The sequence below is a fragment of the Lepidochelys olivacea genome, assembly GCF_965140295.1.
Source record: "Lepidochelys olivacea isolate rLepOli2 genome assembly, chromosome: 11".
Taxonomy (NCBI): domain Eukaryota; kingdom Metazoa; phylum Chordata; order Testudines; family Cheloniidae; genus Lepidochelys; species Lepidochelys olivacea.
Window position 1 is genome coordinate 39,367,680 of NC_140421.1, and position 20,668 is coordinate 39,388,347.

The following is a 20,668-nucleotide window of genomic DNA, read 5'->3' on the forward strand; positions in this document are numbered from 1 at the left end:
GTTAGCGTTTTACACCTTGTGGACACTTAATTCATTCTTTCTTTCCAGACTCGAGTATAAAGCTGCAAATTGCCATATGTTAGATCAAACTAGCAACTATGTTAAGAATGCAGTTGTTTTTATTATTTATTATTATTAAAACTGAGAAATTTGGTCCTATCTGGGATCTGAGTCAAGTTCTCAGTTACCCTATTGAAATGTTTCAGAGTAGCAGCCATGTTAGTCTGTATTCACAAAAAGGAAAGGAGTACTTGTGGCACCTTAGAGACTAACCAATTTATTTGAGCATAAGCTTTCATGAGCTACAGCTCACTTCATCGGATGGGCTTATGCTCAAATAAATTGGTTAGTCTCTAAGGTGCCACAAGTACTCCTTTTCTTTTTTCCTATTGAAATGTAATCTTAAAGAGCATGAGTGAGCATTTTCACACTTGATCTCAACCAGGACTTTTATTTAGAGACATCTATAGCAAGAAGGATTAACAATAAACAAACACAACCAATTTTAATTTATGAGTACATTTTTTTCTTAATTTGTCTGACATATTTTCAGACAAATCGGAGATTACAAGTAAATATGATGTGGGGTGAGGGTAAAAATAACTTCCAGATTCCCTCAGTTTTTTTAGCAACTCAAAAAGAGACTGAAGAGCCTTTTATAAATGTGGGACCTGAAATACACATTTATAAATATAAATCCAGTTAATTTACTCTAAGATACTTTAATAAACAAGCTTTTAACCTTGTTCAGTTTCTCCAGCGCAAATTACTGCAAGGGAAATATTACTTACTGTTCAATAACTCTCTGCATCAAGAACACTAACGCAAAACTGCCTTAAAGCAAAATTGAAAATAAGTTCGTTAGAAAAGATTGTGCTTTCTCCTCATGTAGGACTTTTTTTTTCCTGAATAAGTAGTAGTGGTGAATTATTCTGTCCTTTAGAATTCTAAGTGTATTTTAGTTCATGGGAGAGTAATTGGAGAGGGATGACATTCAGCAAGGTACTTTCCCTTTTGTATTTAAGATGAATCTAAAAAGATTAGTGTTCAGGATGCATTGCTGTTAAACTTCAACTCTTTCCATTAAGATTTAATACTCCCCTACTGAGACTTGGGAGACCAAATAATCAGCACACATTTCAGTTGAAGAAAATATTCTTCAAGAAAATGATACTTTATTCCCCAAATTTGATCATAGCTTTCATCCTCTTAAATGGATGAAATCACACATTTCAGAAACTGTAATGAAGACAAATATATTTAACTTGCTTCGCTAATATTATAGTGGGCGTAGTGTCATCTGCTTGTTAGAACAGTAGACTTGGAGGCCAGGATCCAGCATCCTAACCTCAACTCATATATCTGTCTGCATGTCACTTTCTCTTTTTATGCCCCATCTTTCCCATTTAAGTGGTGATGATCATGTTTTTAATCTAAATTGGTTTCTGTAAGGCTGGCTTGCTTGTTTATAAAGCGTTCTGTGCACTTTAGATGACAAGTGCCTTTTATATATCTGAAATATTACTTTATTTGCTAGGGCTCTTCTAATTGTAACTGGCTGCCAACAAATTAAATTATTTCAATGTGGGATAGAAACATTTAAATTGATTAGAAAATGTCTACTCAATTATTTGTGTTGCCATCTCAGATTCATAGACGTTATTTGGCTGGAAAAGCCAGAAGAGGCTATCCGTGCAAAAAACAACAAACCCCAAACCAAAAAACCACCTATAAAGGGATAAAAATTAAACTTCATAGTTACATGTACCGTATCTAGATGTTTTACCTATGTAAACGTTTTTGAGCAATTAGTTTCAGAAAGAAAGTAAAGTAGCCAGCAAAATGAATCAAATAAGTTAAAATGTCTGATCTTGCACATAATAATGTTGTCCTTGGGGAAACCATTTTTTAAAATGTATTTTTCTAATGCATTTTATTGAGTCTGTGGTTCCCTTAGCAGATAAAACATTGTCCTATTAGCAAGTATGCACAGGGTCTCCTGTTGTTTTTTAGCTGTGTGTTTAATCCAGAAGTGAATTACAGAGTATTTACTCTCTGTAGTAAACTCTGTACAGCTATTGAGTTTTGTAATCTCTTCCCCTACTCCAGGAGGACCAGGATGGAAGCCAAGGTGTGGGCAAGCGCAAGAGGGTGAAACTAAGCACCAGTACCAAAGGTATTTATGAAGTAATGATCTCCATTTATTATGCTTTCTTTGTGTCTTATCTTATTGTATCTAAAAACGCTCAGTCTGTTTTTAAGCACTGGGAAACTGCATGTGACACAGGCATTTAACTTGTCAGTGAGTATTTTTAATCTGCAGCTCTCATCTCATGAGGAAGCTAGTACTACCATTCAGTATTTGGTATCAGCTGATCATTCGTCGCCTTTGTTTTGCAAGGGAACTTCTAAAAACACATTGTGTTGTCAGTATTTAGGTGGAAGGTTTTTCAAATGCTAATAAATTTAAAAAACCTAGTGGAAGGCTTAATTTGTTCCTGACGATGTCTGTCTTTATTTTGGTGAGCAATATAATTGTAATTTGGGCCAGACAAGAACACTTTCCTTCTGATCCTTTTTGGTCTTAAAGTAAACTGATCCTGTAATGACACTTTAATATGAAAAGAAATGTCATTAGAAATAGATATTCAAATGGAGACTCCTTTGAAACTACTCACATTTATAACTTGCCTTTAAATCATCCCTCTCTGTGGGCCACATCCTGCCATCTTTAGTTCAGTTTAAGCAAAATTCCCACTGAGGTCAATGAGAGTTTTATCTGAAGAATGACTGACAAAGTACATGAGGATTTAGCCCTTTGGGGATTAGAGGTGGGAGAATATCCATGTTTTAAGCTTTTTGTTGATAGGTTTATTGTTCTGAAAAGGTGCTAATGGCAATTGTTAATGCCTTCCATACTGATATTTTCAAGAGACAAATGCCTCCCTTTCTTTAAAATTACATTATACCATTATTTGTGGGTATGATAAGACAGGAAGATAGCACTGGGTAGCCACAAGGCATGAGAAGGGAATTTCTGTAGGGAAAACAGTAACGAAGGCATGAACAAAGCTTTGGAAAGACTTGAAAGTGAGGATGTGGTGTTTGAATTTGAAATGTACCTAGAGTCATAGGCCTGGAAGGGACTTCAAGAGGTCATCTAGTCCAGTCCCCTGCACTCATGGCTGGACTCAGTATTATCTAGACCGTCCCTGAAAGGTGTTTGTCTAATCTGCTCTTAAAAATCTCCAAATGATGGAGATTCCACAACCTCCCTAGGAAATTTATTCCAGTGCTTAACCACCCTGACAGTTAGAAAGCTTTTCCTAATGTCCAACCTAAACCTCCCTTGCTGCAATTTAAGCCCATTGCTTCTTGTCCTATCCTCAGTGGTTAAGAACAACAATTTTCTCCCTCTTCCTTGTAACAATCTTTCATGCACTTGAAAATAGTTATTATGTCCCTTCTGTCTTCTCTTTTCCAGACTAAACAAACCCAGTTTTTTCAATCTTCCTTCGTAGGTCACATTTTCTAGACCTTTAATCATTTTCATTGCTCTTCTCTGGATTTCCCCCTTTTGTTCACATCTTTCCTGAAATGTGGTGCCCAGAACTGGACACAATACTCCATTTGAAGCCTAATCAGCCCAGAGTAGAGCGGAAGCATTACTTCTTGTAATCATTTTGTCTGTTCTGCAGATGGATGATTTCAATCTGCATGGCCGTCAAGCCGGCATCTTTAATCAGTAGTAAATTCATACACACTTCTTTTTAAAAGGGAGGAAGATTAGACCCTAAATTATTGTAGCATGCTTGCTGTAGTAAGCGACTGGTGATTTTTGATGGAATATTCAGGATTAAGAGAGGTAAAAATGAATTCTCTGATATCACGTTTCCAGAACATAGATAGATTTTCTTCTTTGTTTGGATTGGAAAAAGAGACTCCTCATGAAAATGCCTCTCAAGTTTAAATTGTTCATATTTCTTGTGATATTTTAACAATTTCTGAAAATTCCAACATAGAGGACAGAGTCCACCACTGGCATGTGACTATGGAACGTTGGCTATGCAGGTGGTAAGCTCACCTGGAGTGGGCAAAGTGGCACAAAATGCTAGCAATTCCCCCTTCACTGTTGGGCCTAAAGCCATCCAATACATCCCACAAATAATTGGGTCTGGCCTGGAGGGGTGGGGAACAGTGCCAGGCCAGGAGATGCACTGATTCAGCATTTCTTGCACTGCCTGCCCTGATTTGGTGGAGCCTTTATAAAATCCTGGTTGGAATTTATCTCTGCCTTCTTTGGGGGAGAGGTGGCATTACTGCTGCTTGCCCTCCTCTGGGGAAAGATTCCCTTTCCCTGAGCCCGGTTGGCTCCAGTAGGTACAGGAGGGTCATATTTGCATAAATCTCTCCATACTGTAGGAGTGGACATGTTATGTTATCTGTGGAATAGTAAGTATTAGAGCTTTGAAGGACAGTGGAGATACTGTGTGATTTAGTAGACTCATAATGAGTGTGGGAGTTGAGATAAACTGGGTTTTGATCCCTGTTCTACTACTAACTTGGTTTATAATTTTTGGAAAAGCTGCTTTATTTATCAGTTTTTTCATTGTATAGATTTGGGATAATACTTGCCTACTTCACAAGATTGTTTTGAGAATTTATTATTTGTATGTAAATTGATTGGAAGAGGCAAAATGTTATGTAAGTGTTACATTTTATTTAAAGGTTTTAAAAGTTTTCAAAAAGATCATATATGTTTTTAGGAATTAAACCTAATTTATATCACAGTTTTAACATTCAATTAGTGTGGGTCAGATTCTGCCACACTTGCTCCTGTTGAATAGTACTGTACTCCATCAGTAATTCTACTGAAATCAATGACTAAATCTTCAATTTGTATAAATTGTTGTAGCTCAATTGAAGTCAGTGGAACTATGACAATTTCCATCAGCTGAAGGTCTGACCCAGTGTGTCTATTTGCAGAGTAAGTCACTACCCAGTGTAAGGTTGATAGATTGGGTTCTGTATAAGGGCTTGATTCTGCAGCTGATTTGTACTGAGGACTTCCACTGATGACTGCAGGAATGAAATCATTACAAGCATATACTTGATACAGTATTGGTGATAGCTAACTTTTTTCCTCAAGTATTAGAAAACCCTTTAATCAACATTAGCAGGATAGTAGCATTAAGATGTTCCTGATTCTTAGATATTTGCATCTAGTACAGGGGTGGCCAACCTGAGCCTGAGAAGGAGCCAGAATTTACCAATGTACATTGCCAAAGAGCCACAGTAATACGTCAGCAGCCCCCCATCAGCTCCCCCTTCCCGCTCCCAGTGCCTCCCACCCGCCAGCAGCCCCGCTGATCAGTGCCTCCCCATCTCTCCCCATACCCCCCGATCAGCTGTTTCGTGGCATGCAGGAGGTTTGGGAGGATGAGGGGGGAGAGGAAGAGGAGCTAGGGCCAGGGCAGGCTCAGGGGAGGAGGTGGGAAGGGGTGGAGGGGGGGCAGGGCCTGTGGCAGAGCCAGGGGTTGAGCAGTGAGCACCCGCTGGCACATTGGAAAGTTGGTGCCTGTAGCTCCAGCCCCGGAGTGGGTGCCTCTACAAGGAGCCTCATGTTAACTTCTGAAGAGCCGCATGTGGCTCCCGAGCCACCGGTTGGCCACCCCTGATCTAGGAAGTTAAATAGAATATTAATAAACTAATGTTGGGATGTCCTTTGTGATATGTAAAGTCATTCTGAAGTCTTTTACTCCCCTCTGTTCTCCTACTGTTTATGCAGATCAGTCCATCATGGATGTTTTAAAGCATAAATGTTTTCTAGAAGAATTATTATTTTGGACAATAAAATATGAATTTCCACAAAAGATGGTAACTTTCTTACTCAACATGCTACCAGATCAAGATTATAAGGTATTTACATGCCCTCCTTCCCCCCAAAACAATTTCCTTTACTCACTCACTTTCAGCTTGTATTGCATCTTGCATGAGTACATATATGGTTGATATAAATAATTAATATAACAAACCCTGTGTTCTTTTATTATTTGAGGGTTTGTTGGTATGCCCAGAGCCGCACAATACATGGAAGGAGATGTGGACAAAACAGGTTGGCTGAATAATTCCGTTCTGAAAATTCCTTCAGGAGCCAGAGTATTGTTTGTTTTGTTGTTTTGGCTATTCCCATTTTAGCTCATAAGCTTTGTTAGACTTTATAAGATCTAGCTCTCTGAAGGGCAGATACATACAAGCCTTCACAGTTTTAGTTTCCAGACTTGGAGCAAGTGCAATATCAACAAGCTGTTTCTCTACACCCATTCTTTCCCCCTCCCCACCCCCCTCAAGTTTCCTTAGACATCAGACATTTAGGATGGGGAAGAGACATCTGCTCCTGAGATATTTTGTTACTGTTAATATACTCTTTAGAACTAGTTAGTTAAAGATCCAGTGCATGTAATTCTTGTGGCAGGAGGATGTGTTAATACAATATTTTTTCTATGATAAAAATTAGCTTGACTGCTTTATGTAGTTTTTAATTGGGTTTCCTCAATCCCCTGGTGCTAATTTAAAATCTCTTGGAAAGTGTCAGGCTTAACTATAGACATTTTTACCTATGCCACCTATAATAAACTGAGGAATAAATAATAACTCATATCTCATCTGGTTATAAGAAATGACTTGGTTCACATCTTTATTGTGAAAGAATATCTGCTGTTGTTGAGACCTGCTAATTTTAATGTGTGTTAACTGATGACTTTTGGAAGCAGAACATTATGCCTTATTACCTCTACAGCTCCCGAAGTGTGTCAGGTAGGACTGGTCAAATTACTTTTTAATCGAATTTATTTTTGGCAGAAAATTGGGTTTTTGACTTAATTATATTTTTGCAGAAAATGTCTATTTTCCTCAAATTTTAGTAAATCAGACAACCAAGTTTGTTCAGATTTTTTTTTTTTTGGACAAAAATAGGAAATCATCTCAAGGGAGGAAACCACCATTTTACAACCAGTTCTAGTGCTTTACAAAACAAATAATATACAGACCGTGTCCCAGGGAGCTTAGAAGTCCTACTAGATATGATGTAACAAGAGACACAAGTGAAGGGAAAGGAATGGTGAAGATTGCAAAGTTATTCTGTGAAGTTGTATACTACATATTAGTTCAGTTCAGTCATTGAATTGTACCAGTTTTTCCTTTTTTAAAATGTTAAATGAATGTAGAAAGAGACAGTCCTGCCTAAAGACCTTACAAGCTATTGGAGAAAGGAAGGTTTACCTACCTTTTACAGATGGGGAACTGAGGCACAGAGAGAAGTGTCTGATACAACTGGTAATTGAAACCAGATCTCCTGCATCTAGTCTCATATGTTAACCACAAGATCATCAATTAGTTCAGTTTCTTATTGCTGTACAGTACCACAAGAAATAAAGTTCTTAAATGGAAATAAGCTATGTAGATGCATAGATAGTTCAAGGGTAACCCTCCCTGTGTAAATCCAGCCTAAGTTTGGATAGGAATATCAGAAGTCAGTTATTTGGCTTTCAGCAGAAGAATCAGTTTGATTTAATTGGAGATTGGTCCTGCTTTGAGCAGGAGGTTGGAGTAGATGACCTCGTGAGATCCCTTTCACCCCTGATATTCTACGATACCTATGCTTGCGCTCTTCTGACTTAATTTTATATGATTCTCTACTGGTGCTCTTTGGCCCACTGAATGCTGTAGGGATAGATTTTACAGTGCTGTAGCTGCGTCAGTCCCAGGATAGTAGAGAGAGAAGGTGAGTGAGATAATGTCTTTTATTGGACCAAATTCTGTTGTCTCTGAAAATTATTACCTCCCCCACCTTGTCTCTCTAAAAAGGCCAAATCCTCTTTTTTCATTTCTGCAGAAATATAGTGTCATCGACTGTAACTTATGGTCTGGATTGAATGGTATCTGAAGGCTATCCTCCAGCCAAGAATAATCAATGCACAGTATACTCCAAACATATCCGCTACTCTGGGCTTACTTTATTCAGGGGAGAGGGGGCCTGTTTATGGTCCCTTTATGCTTCACAGTATTGTGGAGAATCAGTTCCAATAAAAGTAGGAAACTGCAGTGTTCTTAATAAAAATGGGCCATGTATTTCAGAGTGTGGACAGACATGGGTAAAGTGAAGTAGTGATTTTGTATTCTCAGACCATGGAAGCCACAATTGGCTTAAAGGTAGCCTTAAAATGCCTACTTTATGTTCCAGAAAGATTTAACACTTTCAGAGGACAGGTTTTAGACTAGACGTGGGATTTTAGTTATTGAGCTGAAAATTTTCTTTAATCACTAAAACAGCTTGCATTATCTCATCTCTTCAGACTAAACAAGTCCATATGGTGGAAGTTTAGAACAGCAGTGGCACTTAGGTTTGAAATTTGAAATGAATTAAAAATTGGCTAAAAGACAAAAGTATAAATAAAAGGTCAGTTTATAACATGATGAAACGTTAAGAGTGGGGTGCCCCAAGGATCCATACTACAACTGATATTGTTTCAATATATTAATTACTGATCTGGAAAAAAACATTTTAACAATGATGTGGGAAACCTTTGTAGATGACAGAATTATTTAGGAGAATCAAACCTAGAACATAAGACCATACTGGGTCAGACCAAAGGTCCATCTAGCCCAATATCCTGTCTTCTGACAGTGGCCAAAGCCAGGTGCTTCAAAGGGAATGAACAGAACAGGTAATCAAATGATCCATCCCCTGTCACCCATTATCAGCTTCTGGCAAACAGAGGCTAAGGACACCATGCCTGTCTATCTTGGATAGTCATTGATGGATCTATCCTCCATGAATTTATCTAGTTCTTTTTTGGACCCTGTTATAGTCTTGGACTTCACAACATCCTCTGGCACTAGAGAAGGCACTAAAGGAGTCCAGAGAGACCTAGCAAAGATAAATATATGGGAAGCCATGATGGCTGATGAAATTCAATGTTGGCAAATAATATGAACTGCTCATATACACTGCAGCTCTGTCTTAAGTGAAACCATCTATGAGAAAGACCTGGATGACATTGCAGACAACTCAATGAGAACAGTTGCTGTATGACAGCAGCAGTAAAAAAATCAAGCATGATGTTAGAATGTAAAAATAATAGTAATACTGAATAATGGTCTTGAAATTTTAATATTGCCATTACTTAAATCAGTGGCACACTTTCAACTTGAATCATAGAATAGAATCATAGAATATCAGGGTTGGAAGGGACCTCAGGAGGTCATCTAGTCCAACCCCCTGCTCAAAGCAGGACCAATCCCCAACTAAATTATCCCAGCCAGGACTTTGTCAAGCCTGACCTTAAAAATATCTAAGGAAGGAGATTCCACCACCTCCCTAGGTAACGCATTCCAGTGTTTCACCACCCTCCTAGTGAAAAAGTTTTTCCTAATATCCAACCTAAACCTCCCCCACTGCAACTTGAGACCATTACTCTTTGTTCTGTCATCAGCTACCACTGAGAACAGTCTAGATCCATCCTCTTTGGAACCCCCTTTCAGGTAGTTGAAAGCAGCTATCAAATCCCCCCTCATTCTTCTCTTTCGCAGGCTAAACAATCCCCGTTCCCTCAGCCTCTCCTCATAAGTCATGTGTTCCAGTCCCCTAATCATTTTTGTTGCCCTCCGCTGGACTCTTTCCAATTTATCCACATCCTTCTTGTAGTGTGGGGCCCAAAACTGGACACAGTACTCCAGATGAGGCCTCACCAATATCGAATAGAGGGGAACGATCATGTCCCTCGATCTGCTGTCAGTGCCCCTACGTATACATCCCAAAATGCCATCGGCCTTCTTGGCAACAAGGGCACACTGTTGACTCATATCCAGCTTCCCGTCTACTGTAACCCCTAGGTCCTTTTCTGCAGAACTGCTGCCTAGCCATTCGGTCTCTAGTCTGTAGCGATGCATGGGATTCTTCCGTCCTAAGTGCAGGACTCTGCACTTGTCCTTGTTGAACCTCATCAGATTTCTTTTGGCCCAATCCTCTAATTTGTCTAGGTGAATACTTTGTTCATTTCGGTCATCCTATGTGGAAAAGGTTCTAGAAGAAAAATTTGGGATCTAGAGATAGGGAAAGAAAATGAAAGTCACAGAAAGACTTCCTGATGAGGAAATATTGAAAACATTAGTCCTATTTTTTTTAGTTTAGAGAGATTACCAATAGAAGACATTATAGAAATATATAAAACAATGAATGGTAGAGAAGTTAAGTTGGAAGTTCCTGTTTATCCTTTTCATAATACAAGAGCAAGGGGATATCTAATGAAAAAGATGGCAAATTTAAAACTGGTAGGAATGAGTTTTTATACAGTGTTTAATTGGCTTGTGGAACTCATTGTCAGAAGATATTGATAGCAAGATTTTAGTAGGATTAGATTAGTTCCTTCTGTAACTGAACAGTTATGCTACAATTAAGGGTTCAGTCATAAGAACCAAGATATTAAAAAAGGATGAGTCATTTACATGTGTAATGAGAACACATGCAATTATATAAGATGAAGGCTGGGAAGACCAGGATATTCCATTGTGAGATTTCCTGCACCTTCTTCTGAAGCAGGATATTGGATAAGGTGGACCACAGATTTTTGACCTGTTGTGATAAATCTGATGTTTCTCTGCAATACTGATTGTATGTTTGCAAATACATTTTTTTAAATAAGAGGAAATATAACTATTGTAATATTAAAATTCTTTTTATTTTTAAATTTGCAGATTGCCTTTACTAAAACTTTTGTTCAGCATTATGCTTTTATTATGAAAACACTGAAGAAAAGCCATGAATCAGACACTATGTCTAATAGAATTGTGCATATCAGCGTTCAGTTATTCAGCAATGAAGAGCTAGCACGTCAAGTGACAGAAGAATGTCAGCTGTTGGATATTATGGTCACTGTCCTATTATATATGATGGAAAGTTGTCTTATTAAAAGTGAGCTGCAAGGTAAGTTGAATTCTTGTTTTCATTAATATCAAACAAGAGACTTGTACTGAATGTTTCATCTTCTGTTTTTGAGTTAGCCACTAACTTTTCAGAACTGGACAGGTTGTAGCCTCACGTACTGGGAGCTAGAGACCATAAAACTTTTTGGGAAATGTAAGAATAGCTTTATTCAGTATGTCACTGGCATTTTATGCTGTTTTTTTTAACTACAGTGTAGGATGACATAAAACAGCAGAATGTTTCACCTCAGAGGTAGCCACATTTCAGTGTCAGGTGAAGTGATTCCATTTATACAGTTCATAAAGTGCTGTGCTTTGCAACGAATGGCACTATATATAAGTTGAGATTTTATTAAACATAATATTTTTCAAAGTCTTTCATGACATCACTTGTCTTCTAAATGGTTCTAATTTTCCTTCCCTGAGAGGAGTGCCTTTTGCGATGCATGATATTATTAATTAAGAATATGATTAATCTCCTCACAAACACTACTGTTTAGACACTTTGCATTCTGATACAGTGGAGACCTGAATGTAATATACTGCACAGTGGGTAAACCCATTAGTGAAGACCCAGAGCCTACTTTTTCCTTGCCCAAAATAAATCACTTTAAAAGTTTTGAATAACAATGTTATCCTCTGAATTGCTCATATATGCTGATGTCTTTTAGTCTTACCATTGCCAATTCAAATGTCAAGTGACTTTGCTAGACCAGAGATACACTAGCAGAACTTTACACTGCATTATTAAAAACTAGGTATTGTTTAAATATCTCTAGGATTCTGGCTTCTTGGCTATCAGTATAGACTAATCATCTGTAAGCATGTTGGGACGTGAAACTGCAGAACTAGAATTAATTTGCAAATTGAACACCATCAGATTAGGCCTGAATAAAGAGTGGGAGTGGTTGGGTCATTACAAAACCTAATTTCCCCCATACTAATTTCCCCCTACTATTACTCACACCTTCTTGTCAACAGTTTGAAATAGGCCACTCTCATTATCACTACAAAAGTGATTTTTCCTCCCTTGGTAGCCTACTGTTAATTGAATTGTCTTGTTAGACTGACCTCCCACTTGGTAAGGCAACTCCCATCTTTTCATGTGCTGTGTATTTATACCTGCTACTGTATTTTCCACTCCATGCATCTGATGAAGTGGGTTCTAGCCCACGAAAGCTTATGCCCTAATAAATTTGTTAGTCTCTAAGGTGCCACAAGGACTCCTCATTGTTTGTGCTGTGCCAGAAATTGCAGCCTAGTGGCAGGCGAGGTTATGGTAGCTTTAATCCACCTTTTGCGCCTTCCTGCTTCTGGGTTGCTCTGAGAGAGCCTGTCTGAGCCCTAAGAGCCTTTTGTGAGTTATGGCACGTTCCTGGCTTCCCCTATGGGCTTCAGAGCTGTCTGGAATCTCCACTGTGCTGCATGATGTACCCAACCCCGGTATAAAGCCTATCCCAAGGCTTGCAAGCAGTCCACCTTCTGTAGTGCCTATGCAAGGGGACTCCTCCTTCATCTGCACCGAGGACTTTTAGTGCTCCTTTATGCAGCTCCACCCCTTTTACCAGATGTAATGGGAGCTTGAGCAGGCGGTAAGGATCTCACCTGATATTTGGTGTCTGCTGTGGCAAGCAACTGCATGTTCTTAGGGAATCATCTGCTAGAATCCTCACAAAGCTATTTTCCCTGCTTTTAGAGAGGTGCCATTTTTGCACCGAATTCGTATTGTTGGGTGGGGTAGAGATAATGTTAATTGGAACATAAATCTCCTCCTGTGTAGACTGACAGTGATCTACATTCCTACTTGGAAGACAATCTTAATTATCAGAGGTGTTAGTCAGTATCCACAAAAACTACATGGAGTCCGGTGGCACCTTAAAGACTAAAAACAGATTTATTTAGGCATAAGTTTTCATGGGTAAAAAACCCCACTTCTTCAGATGCATCTTTTTTAAACCCACGAAAGCTTATGCCTAAATAAAGCTATTAATCTTGATTATGTTTGTTAGTCTTGCACTAAGAAGACTTACTTAAAAAAAAGTGTTTTAACAGTAGTTATGTTGAAGTAATCTGGTGGTTGCCTGAACTGCTTTAATATTTTTTTTTTTAAAAGACTTTGGGAACAAACAGCTAACACACAAGAGAGTTTAGGGCACTCAAGAATCAGTGTTTCAATAGGGGGAAGAAGGAAAACAGCAAATTTGCACGTTCATTTGCATTTGAATGCATTTTAAAGCTTATTAAGAATCTTTTTTGGACATGTATCACAAAGATTCATTGTTTGCCTTTTTAATAATTCAAGGAAACTCTTAGCAGTGACAGCTGTTTTAATTACTATATGTTTTATATTTTGACATGAAGTGGTTTGCATCCCCCATTTTGTATCTGCGCATACTGCATATGAAGGCAGACATAGGAAGGCAGATTTTGATATCAGTAATACACAGTTGTACATATCATTGCTCACTGTTGTGACTGTGGCCATGATTTGATATTTAGACCATTCATGATTACTGAGATACTAGAGACGGTGAAGACCAGTAAATTAAAATTGGATTCATTATTGGTAGAGATTGGTAGCTCCTTCCTTAGGACAGGGCAGACTGACAGTGTCAAGTAAGGAAACTTACTATGACCAGCACTCAAAATGATCTATTTCTGGCCAATATTTTATTTTCGGTTCTGGAATTTAAAACTATTGTGAAGGCTGTGGCAAGGCAACTTTATATGAGAGAGGTGCCTTGGTCTCCTTGAGGTTTGTGAGTCTGGGTACAGATGTGGTTGGAGCGCGGAAATGGTTTTGGTAGATCTTCTCCTTGGTAGGGTGGAGATTGTCCCCCTTGTGATCTGTTTTTGAATCTATCATCTGCTACCAGTTCCATTAATCATGAAGTATGGTTGACTTGCCTGCAGCCCTCAACATAGGAAGCCTTTTGGTGGCTTTGCTCATACTGCTGAAAGATTCCAGAATAATTCTGGACAGTTACTCGTCTCTCTCAATGGCTGTCTCGTGGAGTTCTGCAGGCTTCCATCTTGTTCTTCCCTTGGGTCAGTGGCCCTATAAGTCCATTAATGGCTATTAGCCAGGATGGGTAAGGAATGGTGTCACTAGCCTCTGTTTGTCAGAGGGTGGAGAGGGATGGCGGGAGAGGGATCACTTGATCATTACCTGTTAGGTTCACTCCTGGCATTGGCCACTGTTGGTAGACATGATACTGGGCTGGATGGACCTGTGGTCTGACCCAGTATGGCCATTCTTATGTTCTTATTTGCATAGACGGGTGTGTTACAGTGTGTTTAGTATATTGATGAAACACAGTTCTTCCTCTAAATCATAAAACTAGTTAACACGGTCAAATGCCTTATCCATCTGAATGAGATTCAGGCATGGATGAACTGGCAAAAAGGCTTATGCAGATATGCTGGAAAGGAGGAACGAGAAGATGTAGCAAGAAATCTACTAAGGTATATTTAGGCTTTGTTTACACTGGAACTTTTGTCAGCAAAACTTTTGTTGGTCAGGGGTGTGAAAAAGGCCATCCCTGACCGACGTAAGTTTCACCGACAAAAGCTCTGGTGTGGACAGTGCGTCTCCCGCCGACATAGCTACCGCTGCTCATTGGGAATGGTTTAATTATGCCTCCCACTGGCAAAGAGCGGCTACACAGAAGATGTTATAATGACGCAGCTGCAGCCGTACAACTGTGCTGCTGTAAGGTCCTACAATAGCAGATTCAAAGCCCTCAGGCTTTAAACAGTGCCAGTCCCATGACAGACTCATTCTGCTTACAGACTGTCATAGCAGCTGGCATTTTTTGTTTTGGTGAGATCCATGTACCAGACTACTATCCTTTGTGCTGTTTTCTACCGTCACAAGAAAATCCAGAGATGCTCTGCTGAAGTTGAATCTTCTTGGACAATCAGTGAAAGGGACCTCAGACCCTGAAGAACAGGCCTTGATCTCTAAGATGGGACTGGTAAAGTCCAAGTCCCAGTTAGCCAGTGCCCTTGTTAGCCAGCACACAACACTTAATGCTGGTACTGGCAAAAAAATCCATGGCACTGTCTGTCAGGGATCTGAGACCATCTGACCACATTGGTTCCAGCTACTACTTCAGCACCAAAGACCACTACTGCCTCCTTACCAAAGCAAGGGAGATATGAAAACTCCCTCTTCCTACGAGGAGATGCTTAAACCCTTACTCTCCTCCGAGGAACTGAGCACGTGGTCTGCTCTTGTGACCGGAGCAAGAGATGCTGGTTCAACTTCCAGCTGTACACTGAAGATATATAAGGCATCCTCAGTGCCTACATCTGACCGTGCTGGCAACCACAAACTGCTGCCCCCAGTATCAGCATTGACAGTAACAATTGACACATTTATGGTACTGTCCAATCTACTGTTAGAGGAGGTAGCTATATTTCTGGCACCAATGGCACTGCACTCAGCATCGACATGAGTCTCTGACCTCATGGTACTGAGGTCACCTCAAAAATCAGACTTATCTTTGGAGGCAGTCTACTCCTCTTCATCTCCGGGACACACCTCTCCACCTTACAGCAGAGAATCTTCTCACCATTCACACAGATCAGGAGAAAGTCTTTCTCTGCAAATCAGGGGCACTCCAGATCTCTGACTTATCCATCTCAGGAATGATAGTGGACTGACCAAAACCAGCCTTATCCTGTTCTGCCTTGGCCCTGTTGGGCATAGTGGGGGTTTCCGTCTAGAGCATCTTGGAATCTAACTCCCTCCTATCACTGAAGAAAATGCAGAAGGTCATGCTCCAATTCCGCAGCAATTGTCAGAACCCCATCTGAAGACAGGGAGGAACAAGTACAGCTGACAGAGGAGGAACTGGCATGTCTTGAGCTTCTTGAACATCTTTCATAGTCCCTGATGAGGCATTTTCCTTGGCTCCCATACCTGCTTTGGAGCCTTTCAGAAGATGCTCTCTTGTTTAGCTGAGACCTTTTGAAATAGAAACCTCAGTAATTGAAGAAAAAGCTTACAAGCTGTTTGACATATTGCATTCCTCCTCTTTTGCTAGACTAGCATTGCCAATTAATGACGGCATCTTAGAACCAGCTAAAATTCTATGGCAGATGCCAGCCACATTGCTGCTAAAAGAATTGAAAGGAAGACCAGTCCCCCAAAAGAGGTTTGAGCAATTTTATACCTGTCCAACATTGGGTTCATTAGTAGTCTCTGCCCTGCATGAGATAACCAAACTATCCAAGAACATTCCTAAGGCCAAGGGCCCAAATAAATTGCCTCTCTTTAGAAGGAAGGCTTATTTGTCAGCATCACTCCAGCTACAAGTAGCTAACTGTCAAGCTTTGTTTGTGAAACTATCTGACCTAGGGCAGAGTTATCTCCCTTTCTGGCCAAACTTCTTCAATACTCTAAGTCAGCGTTAAAGCCATTGTTGCTGAAGGACAACCTCTTTTACAGACAGCCATGGATGCGTTGGACGTGGTGGCTAAATCCCTGGCTGTTGTGGTAGCTGTGTGCAGAGCATCATGGTTACAGGCTTCTTTCATCCCTAGGGAGGTGGAGAATACAATTGAGGACTTGCCCTTGGAGTGTTCAGACTTACTCACCATATGTACCAATGATGCACTATGCACCCAAAAAAGATATTAGATACGAGGCTCCCTAAGCATTTACACCTCTGCCCCATTCACAGGCCCTTTAAATATCAAGGGCAAGGGAAGCTAGACAGAAAACACCCAGCTACTCGCAATAGTTCTCTGAGTAACCATCTAGGAAGAAGACGAGGTACTCTTGTATGAGACTGTTATCTTCCTTAGTCACTAACCAGACTACACTTGCTTCCAGACAGCAGGAGATTTGAGAGCCACATTCAGATCGGGGAAGGGCTATGCCCAGACCTCCTTCTTGAGATGCTGGTTGGCTCTCTTCTATGGGGCTTGGACTGGAATAACAGACGTGTGTGCTGGAAGTTCTCTCATGGTTATTCCATCCAATTCCAGTCCATGGCCCTCTACCCATTCCCCTTCATTATCTGTCTTCAGAGACCCTTCTTATAATCAACTAAAAGAAGTGGCTATCCTGCTTTGCCTAGGAGCCACAGCAGAGTTACCTCTAAAGCTCAGGGAAAGAGGCCTCTGTTCCTGATATTTTGTTATTCCGAAGGAAAAAAGGGTCTGACTCTTCATCCTATTCTAGACCTGAGAAGACTGAACACATTTATACACAGTCTTAAATTCAGCCTACATCATCCCTTCTTTTCAGGCACAAGACTGGTTTGTGGTTCTTGATCTCTGTCACCCAGGGACTTCTTGATGCCAACTGGCAGTGGGCACAGCGATCCCTTGGGTCTGGTCCCTACATGATAATTTGTTAAAGTGGGTCATGTCAGGTCTCTACCGAAAGTTTGTGTCACACTGATTATCATAATCCTTATGAAATGTATGTACAGATAATATGTAAGGTTCTCTCTCACTCCATCCTTCCTGAAAATTATGGTCTTAAGGTCTGTGAGTTCGGACTGGTCACCAAAAGGTGATAAAAAGCATCTCCCACCTGAAAGAAACTTGATGTGGCTATATGTAAACTGAATATTGTATACTTCACAATGAATGCCTATTTACAGACTGAGCAAAATACTAATCAACAGATTGCAAAGTCTTCAGGGGAGAGTCACTACAGAAAAGACAAGCAGCAGAAGGTACCCTGTTTCCAAGTGAAGATAACAGATTGTTGGAGTTATGTCTGGGGCTACAGAGGTACGCCCTGGTATATTTCACCTAAGGGTAAGCTATCAGCAGGCTTGTTTTATAAATAGAGGCTCAGAGCTGGTCTGGCTGTTTAATGCTGGAGGAGAGACTGGGGGTGAGACAAGGACAGGTGGTGACAAGGTGCTGCACAACCCTGGCCATAACCCCGAGAAGCATCACAACCTCCAAGATGTGTACTTCCATATTGTGATCCATTTGGCCCATAGGAAGAACCTGCAATTCCTAGTAGGGCCCGATCACATCAATACAAAGTGCTACAACTCGTTCTCTCCACCGTACCAATAGTCTTCACTAAATACCTAGTTGTGATGGCAGCGCACCTAAGGAGATGCGGCATTCACATTGAGCCATATCTAGAGAGTTGCTAATCAAAGGCATGTCTCATACACTTCTTCTTCCAAACATCAAAGCTCCATTTCCCTAGAGTGAAACTGCCTCCTCTCCATGCTTTAGAAACTGGAGCTGATTGGAACTTTTTTGAGTCAATGAAATTTCAGGGAAATATGCGGTTTTGTTTAAACCTATTGCTTTTGACAACATTTTCATTGGGGAGGAAGCATGTGTGTGTGTGGGGGGAATGGGGAGAGTGTCTTTCTCTCTCACTTGCCTAGTGGCTATGGTACTTGCCCTGGATGTGGGGTTCAAGGTGGGATTCAGAGTGATCAGGGTTGGAAAAACTTTCCTCTGAATCAGGGATATCTGGAACTTGTACCTGGATCTCTCATGTCTGAGGCAGTATGTACGCTTTCTCTTTTTCTCTGGTTTTGGTCTGAGAAAGGACATTTTATAATAACTTTGTTTTCATGAAAATGTTCCACTGCAGAATGAAAACAAACTTTGAAAGTTGCTGTAAAATGGGCTTGTCCTCCAATCAGGTCTGTTAGAAACATCCCTATGTCTAAAGAGAAAAGGAGTACTAGTGGCACCTTAGTGACTAATAAATTGGTTAGTCTCTAAGGTGCCACTAGTACTCCTTTTCTTTTTGCGAATACAGACTAACACGGCTGCTACTCTGATCCCTATGTCTGAAATCTGCAAGGCAGCTACTTAGAGTAATGCCTGACTTTTGTTAAACACTATGCTCTGGTCCTGGCCATGAGTCAGATGCCAGTTTTGGTAGGGCAGTATTACAATCATTAGTTAGTTAGTGAACGTTGGGACTCCTCAGTCACACTGTCCAGATGGGACACTGCTCATTAGTCACCCTCAGTGAGAGCCATATGGACACATACTTGAAGAATGAACAGTTACTTACCTTCTAGTAACTTTGGTTCTTTGAGGAGCTGGGGTGTGTGTGTGTGTGTGTGTGTCACAAGCTGCCCTCCATCTCTGCTTTTTTGGAGTCCTCTTTACCTGAGATTTTAAATTAGCAAGAAGAAAAGGAGTACTTGTGGCACCTTAGAGACTAACCAATTTATTTGAGCATGAGCTTTCGTGAGCTACAGCTCACTTCATCGGATGCATACCGTGGAAACTGCAGCAGACTTTATATATACACAGAGAATATGAAACAATACCTCCTCCCACCCCACTGTCCTGCTGGTAATAGCTTATCTAAAGTGATCATCAGGTGGGCCATTTCCAGCACAAATCCAGGTTTTCTCACCCTCCACCCCCCCACACAAATTCACTCTCATCCGATGAAGTGAGCTGTAGCTCACGAAAGCTCATGCTCAAATAAATTGGTTAGTCTCTAAGGTGCCACAAGTACTCCTTTTCTTTTTGCGAATACAGACTAACACGGCTGTTACTCTGAAACGTGTCATTAAATTAGCAAGGTAACTGAGCAATAGTGCCTTTTATGGTCTAGAAAGGCAGGGCACAAGGACATGTGCAGTGCAGGCATGGCCCAACAACCGCTACTATTCAGTTTCCAATCTCATGCAAGTGGGGGGCATGTATACCTAGAATGGGATCCACACAGATGACAAGATCTTGAAGAACAATCGTTGCTATAAGGTAAGTAATCGTTCTTTACAGCCGTGTGCTCTGCATGCTATAAATGTTTTTAAACCCTGATTTTTTAAATTGTTCACTATGGTAGTTACTATATTTTTTCTTTAAAAAACATCATGATGGGATTTTTTTAATCACTTTTTTCCTAGATGAAGAAAACAGTTTACATGTCGTAGTGAACTGCGGGGAAGCACTATTAAAGAATAATACTTACTGGCCACTTGTTAGTGATTTTATTAATATCCTTTCACACCAAAGTGTGGCTAAGAAATTCCTGGAGGATCATAGTCTGTTAGTAACTTGGATGAATTTTGTATCATTCTTTCAAGGTAGGTGGCTTTTAGCTTTCTTATTTAGAGATTAGAAATACCTTTTTTGGAATCTGCTTAATTTAAAGTCTTTTCTCTCCTGTACTTAAACAAGAATTTTTAAAGGTGACACAATGTTTACAATAACATATACCTTACACGCACTTGTATAAAAATATTTAATCCATTAGCGTGTTCAGTTTTAATCTGATGCAAATTTCTGGAAGTGGATAGTTTCTTGTAAATTACTCAAGCCAAAAGAATTCTGTTTCTGAAATGCCAACTGATGAGAAGCAAAGGCTGAACATGTAAAGGCATTAAGCACTTCCGATGTGCAATTGTGACAACTGACATCTTGACCCTCACCAGGCGTTGAACCAGGGACGTCCAAGATCTAAAAGCATTAGTTTCTGTAGTTTGAACTAAAGACAGGGTCTCAAAATGAGAGCTGTAATAGATTTGCATCCACTGTGGATTGGGGCACACCAGGGAATGCGTAATACATGTTGACTGGTGGGTTACATACTACTTCTAGTCATGGAAACTGTGTTTGAGACACACCATGATTTGAATTCTGGACAAGCTCCAACTTGTATCATGGCAGCTGAGGATCTCCAGAGCTTAAAGCATGAATCTCTCTACGCTTGAGTTAAAAT

At 40.2% G+C, this 20,668-nt stretch overlaps 1 protein-coding gene across 3 annotated transcripts in view; it reads left to right on the plus strand.

Moving 5' to 3' along the window:
* The window catches only part of UBR3 (ubiquitin protein ligase E3 component n-recognin 3), a 215,164-nt gene that overhangs the window by 37,342 nt on the left and 157,154 nt on the right, over positions 1-20,668 (plus strand). For 2 of the 3 annotated variants that reach the window (XM_084642587.1, XM_084642588.1), the window contains exons 6-9: positions 2,110-2,176; positions 5,789-5,919; positions 10,756-10,984; positions 19,854-20,033. In XM_084642587.1, the coding sequence (XP_084498713.1) occupies positions 2,110-2,176; positions 5,789-5,919; positions 10,756-10,984; positions 19,854-20,033 (607 nt within the window). Of the gene's footprint in view, positions 1-2,109; positions 2,177-5,788; positions 5,920-6,058; positions 6,116-10,755; positions 10,985-19,853; positions 20,034-20,668 lie in introns of all 3 variants that reach the window. The other variant, XM_084642586.1, reaches the window with a different exon arrangement.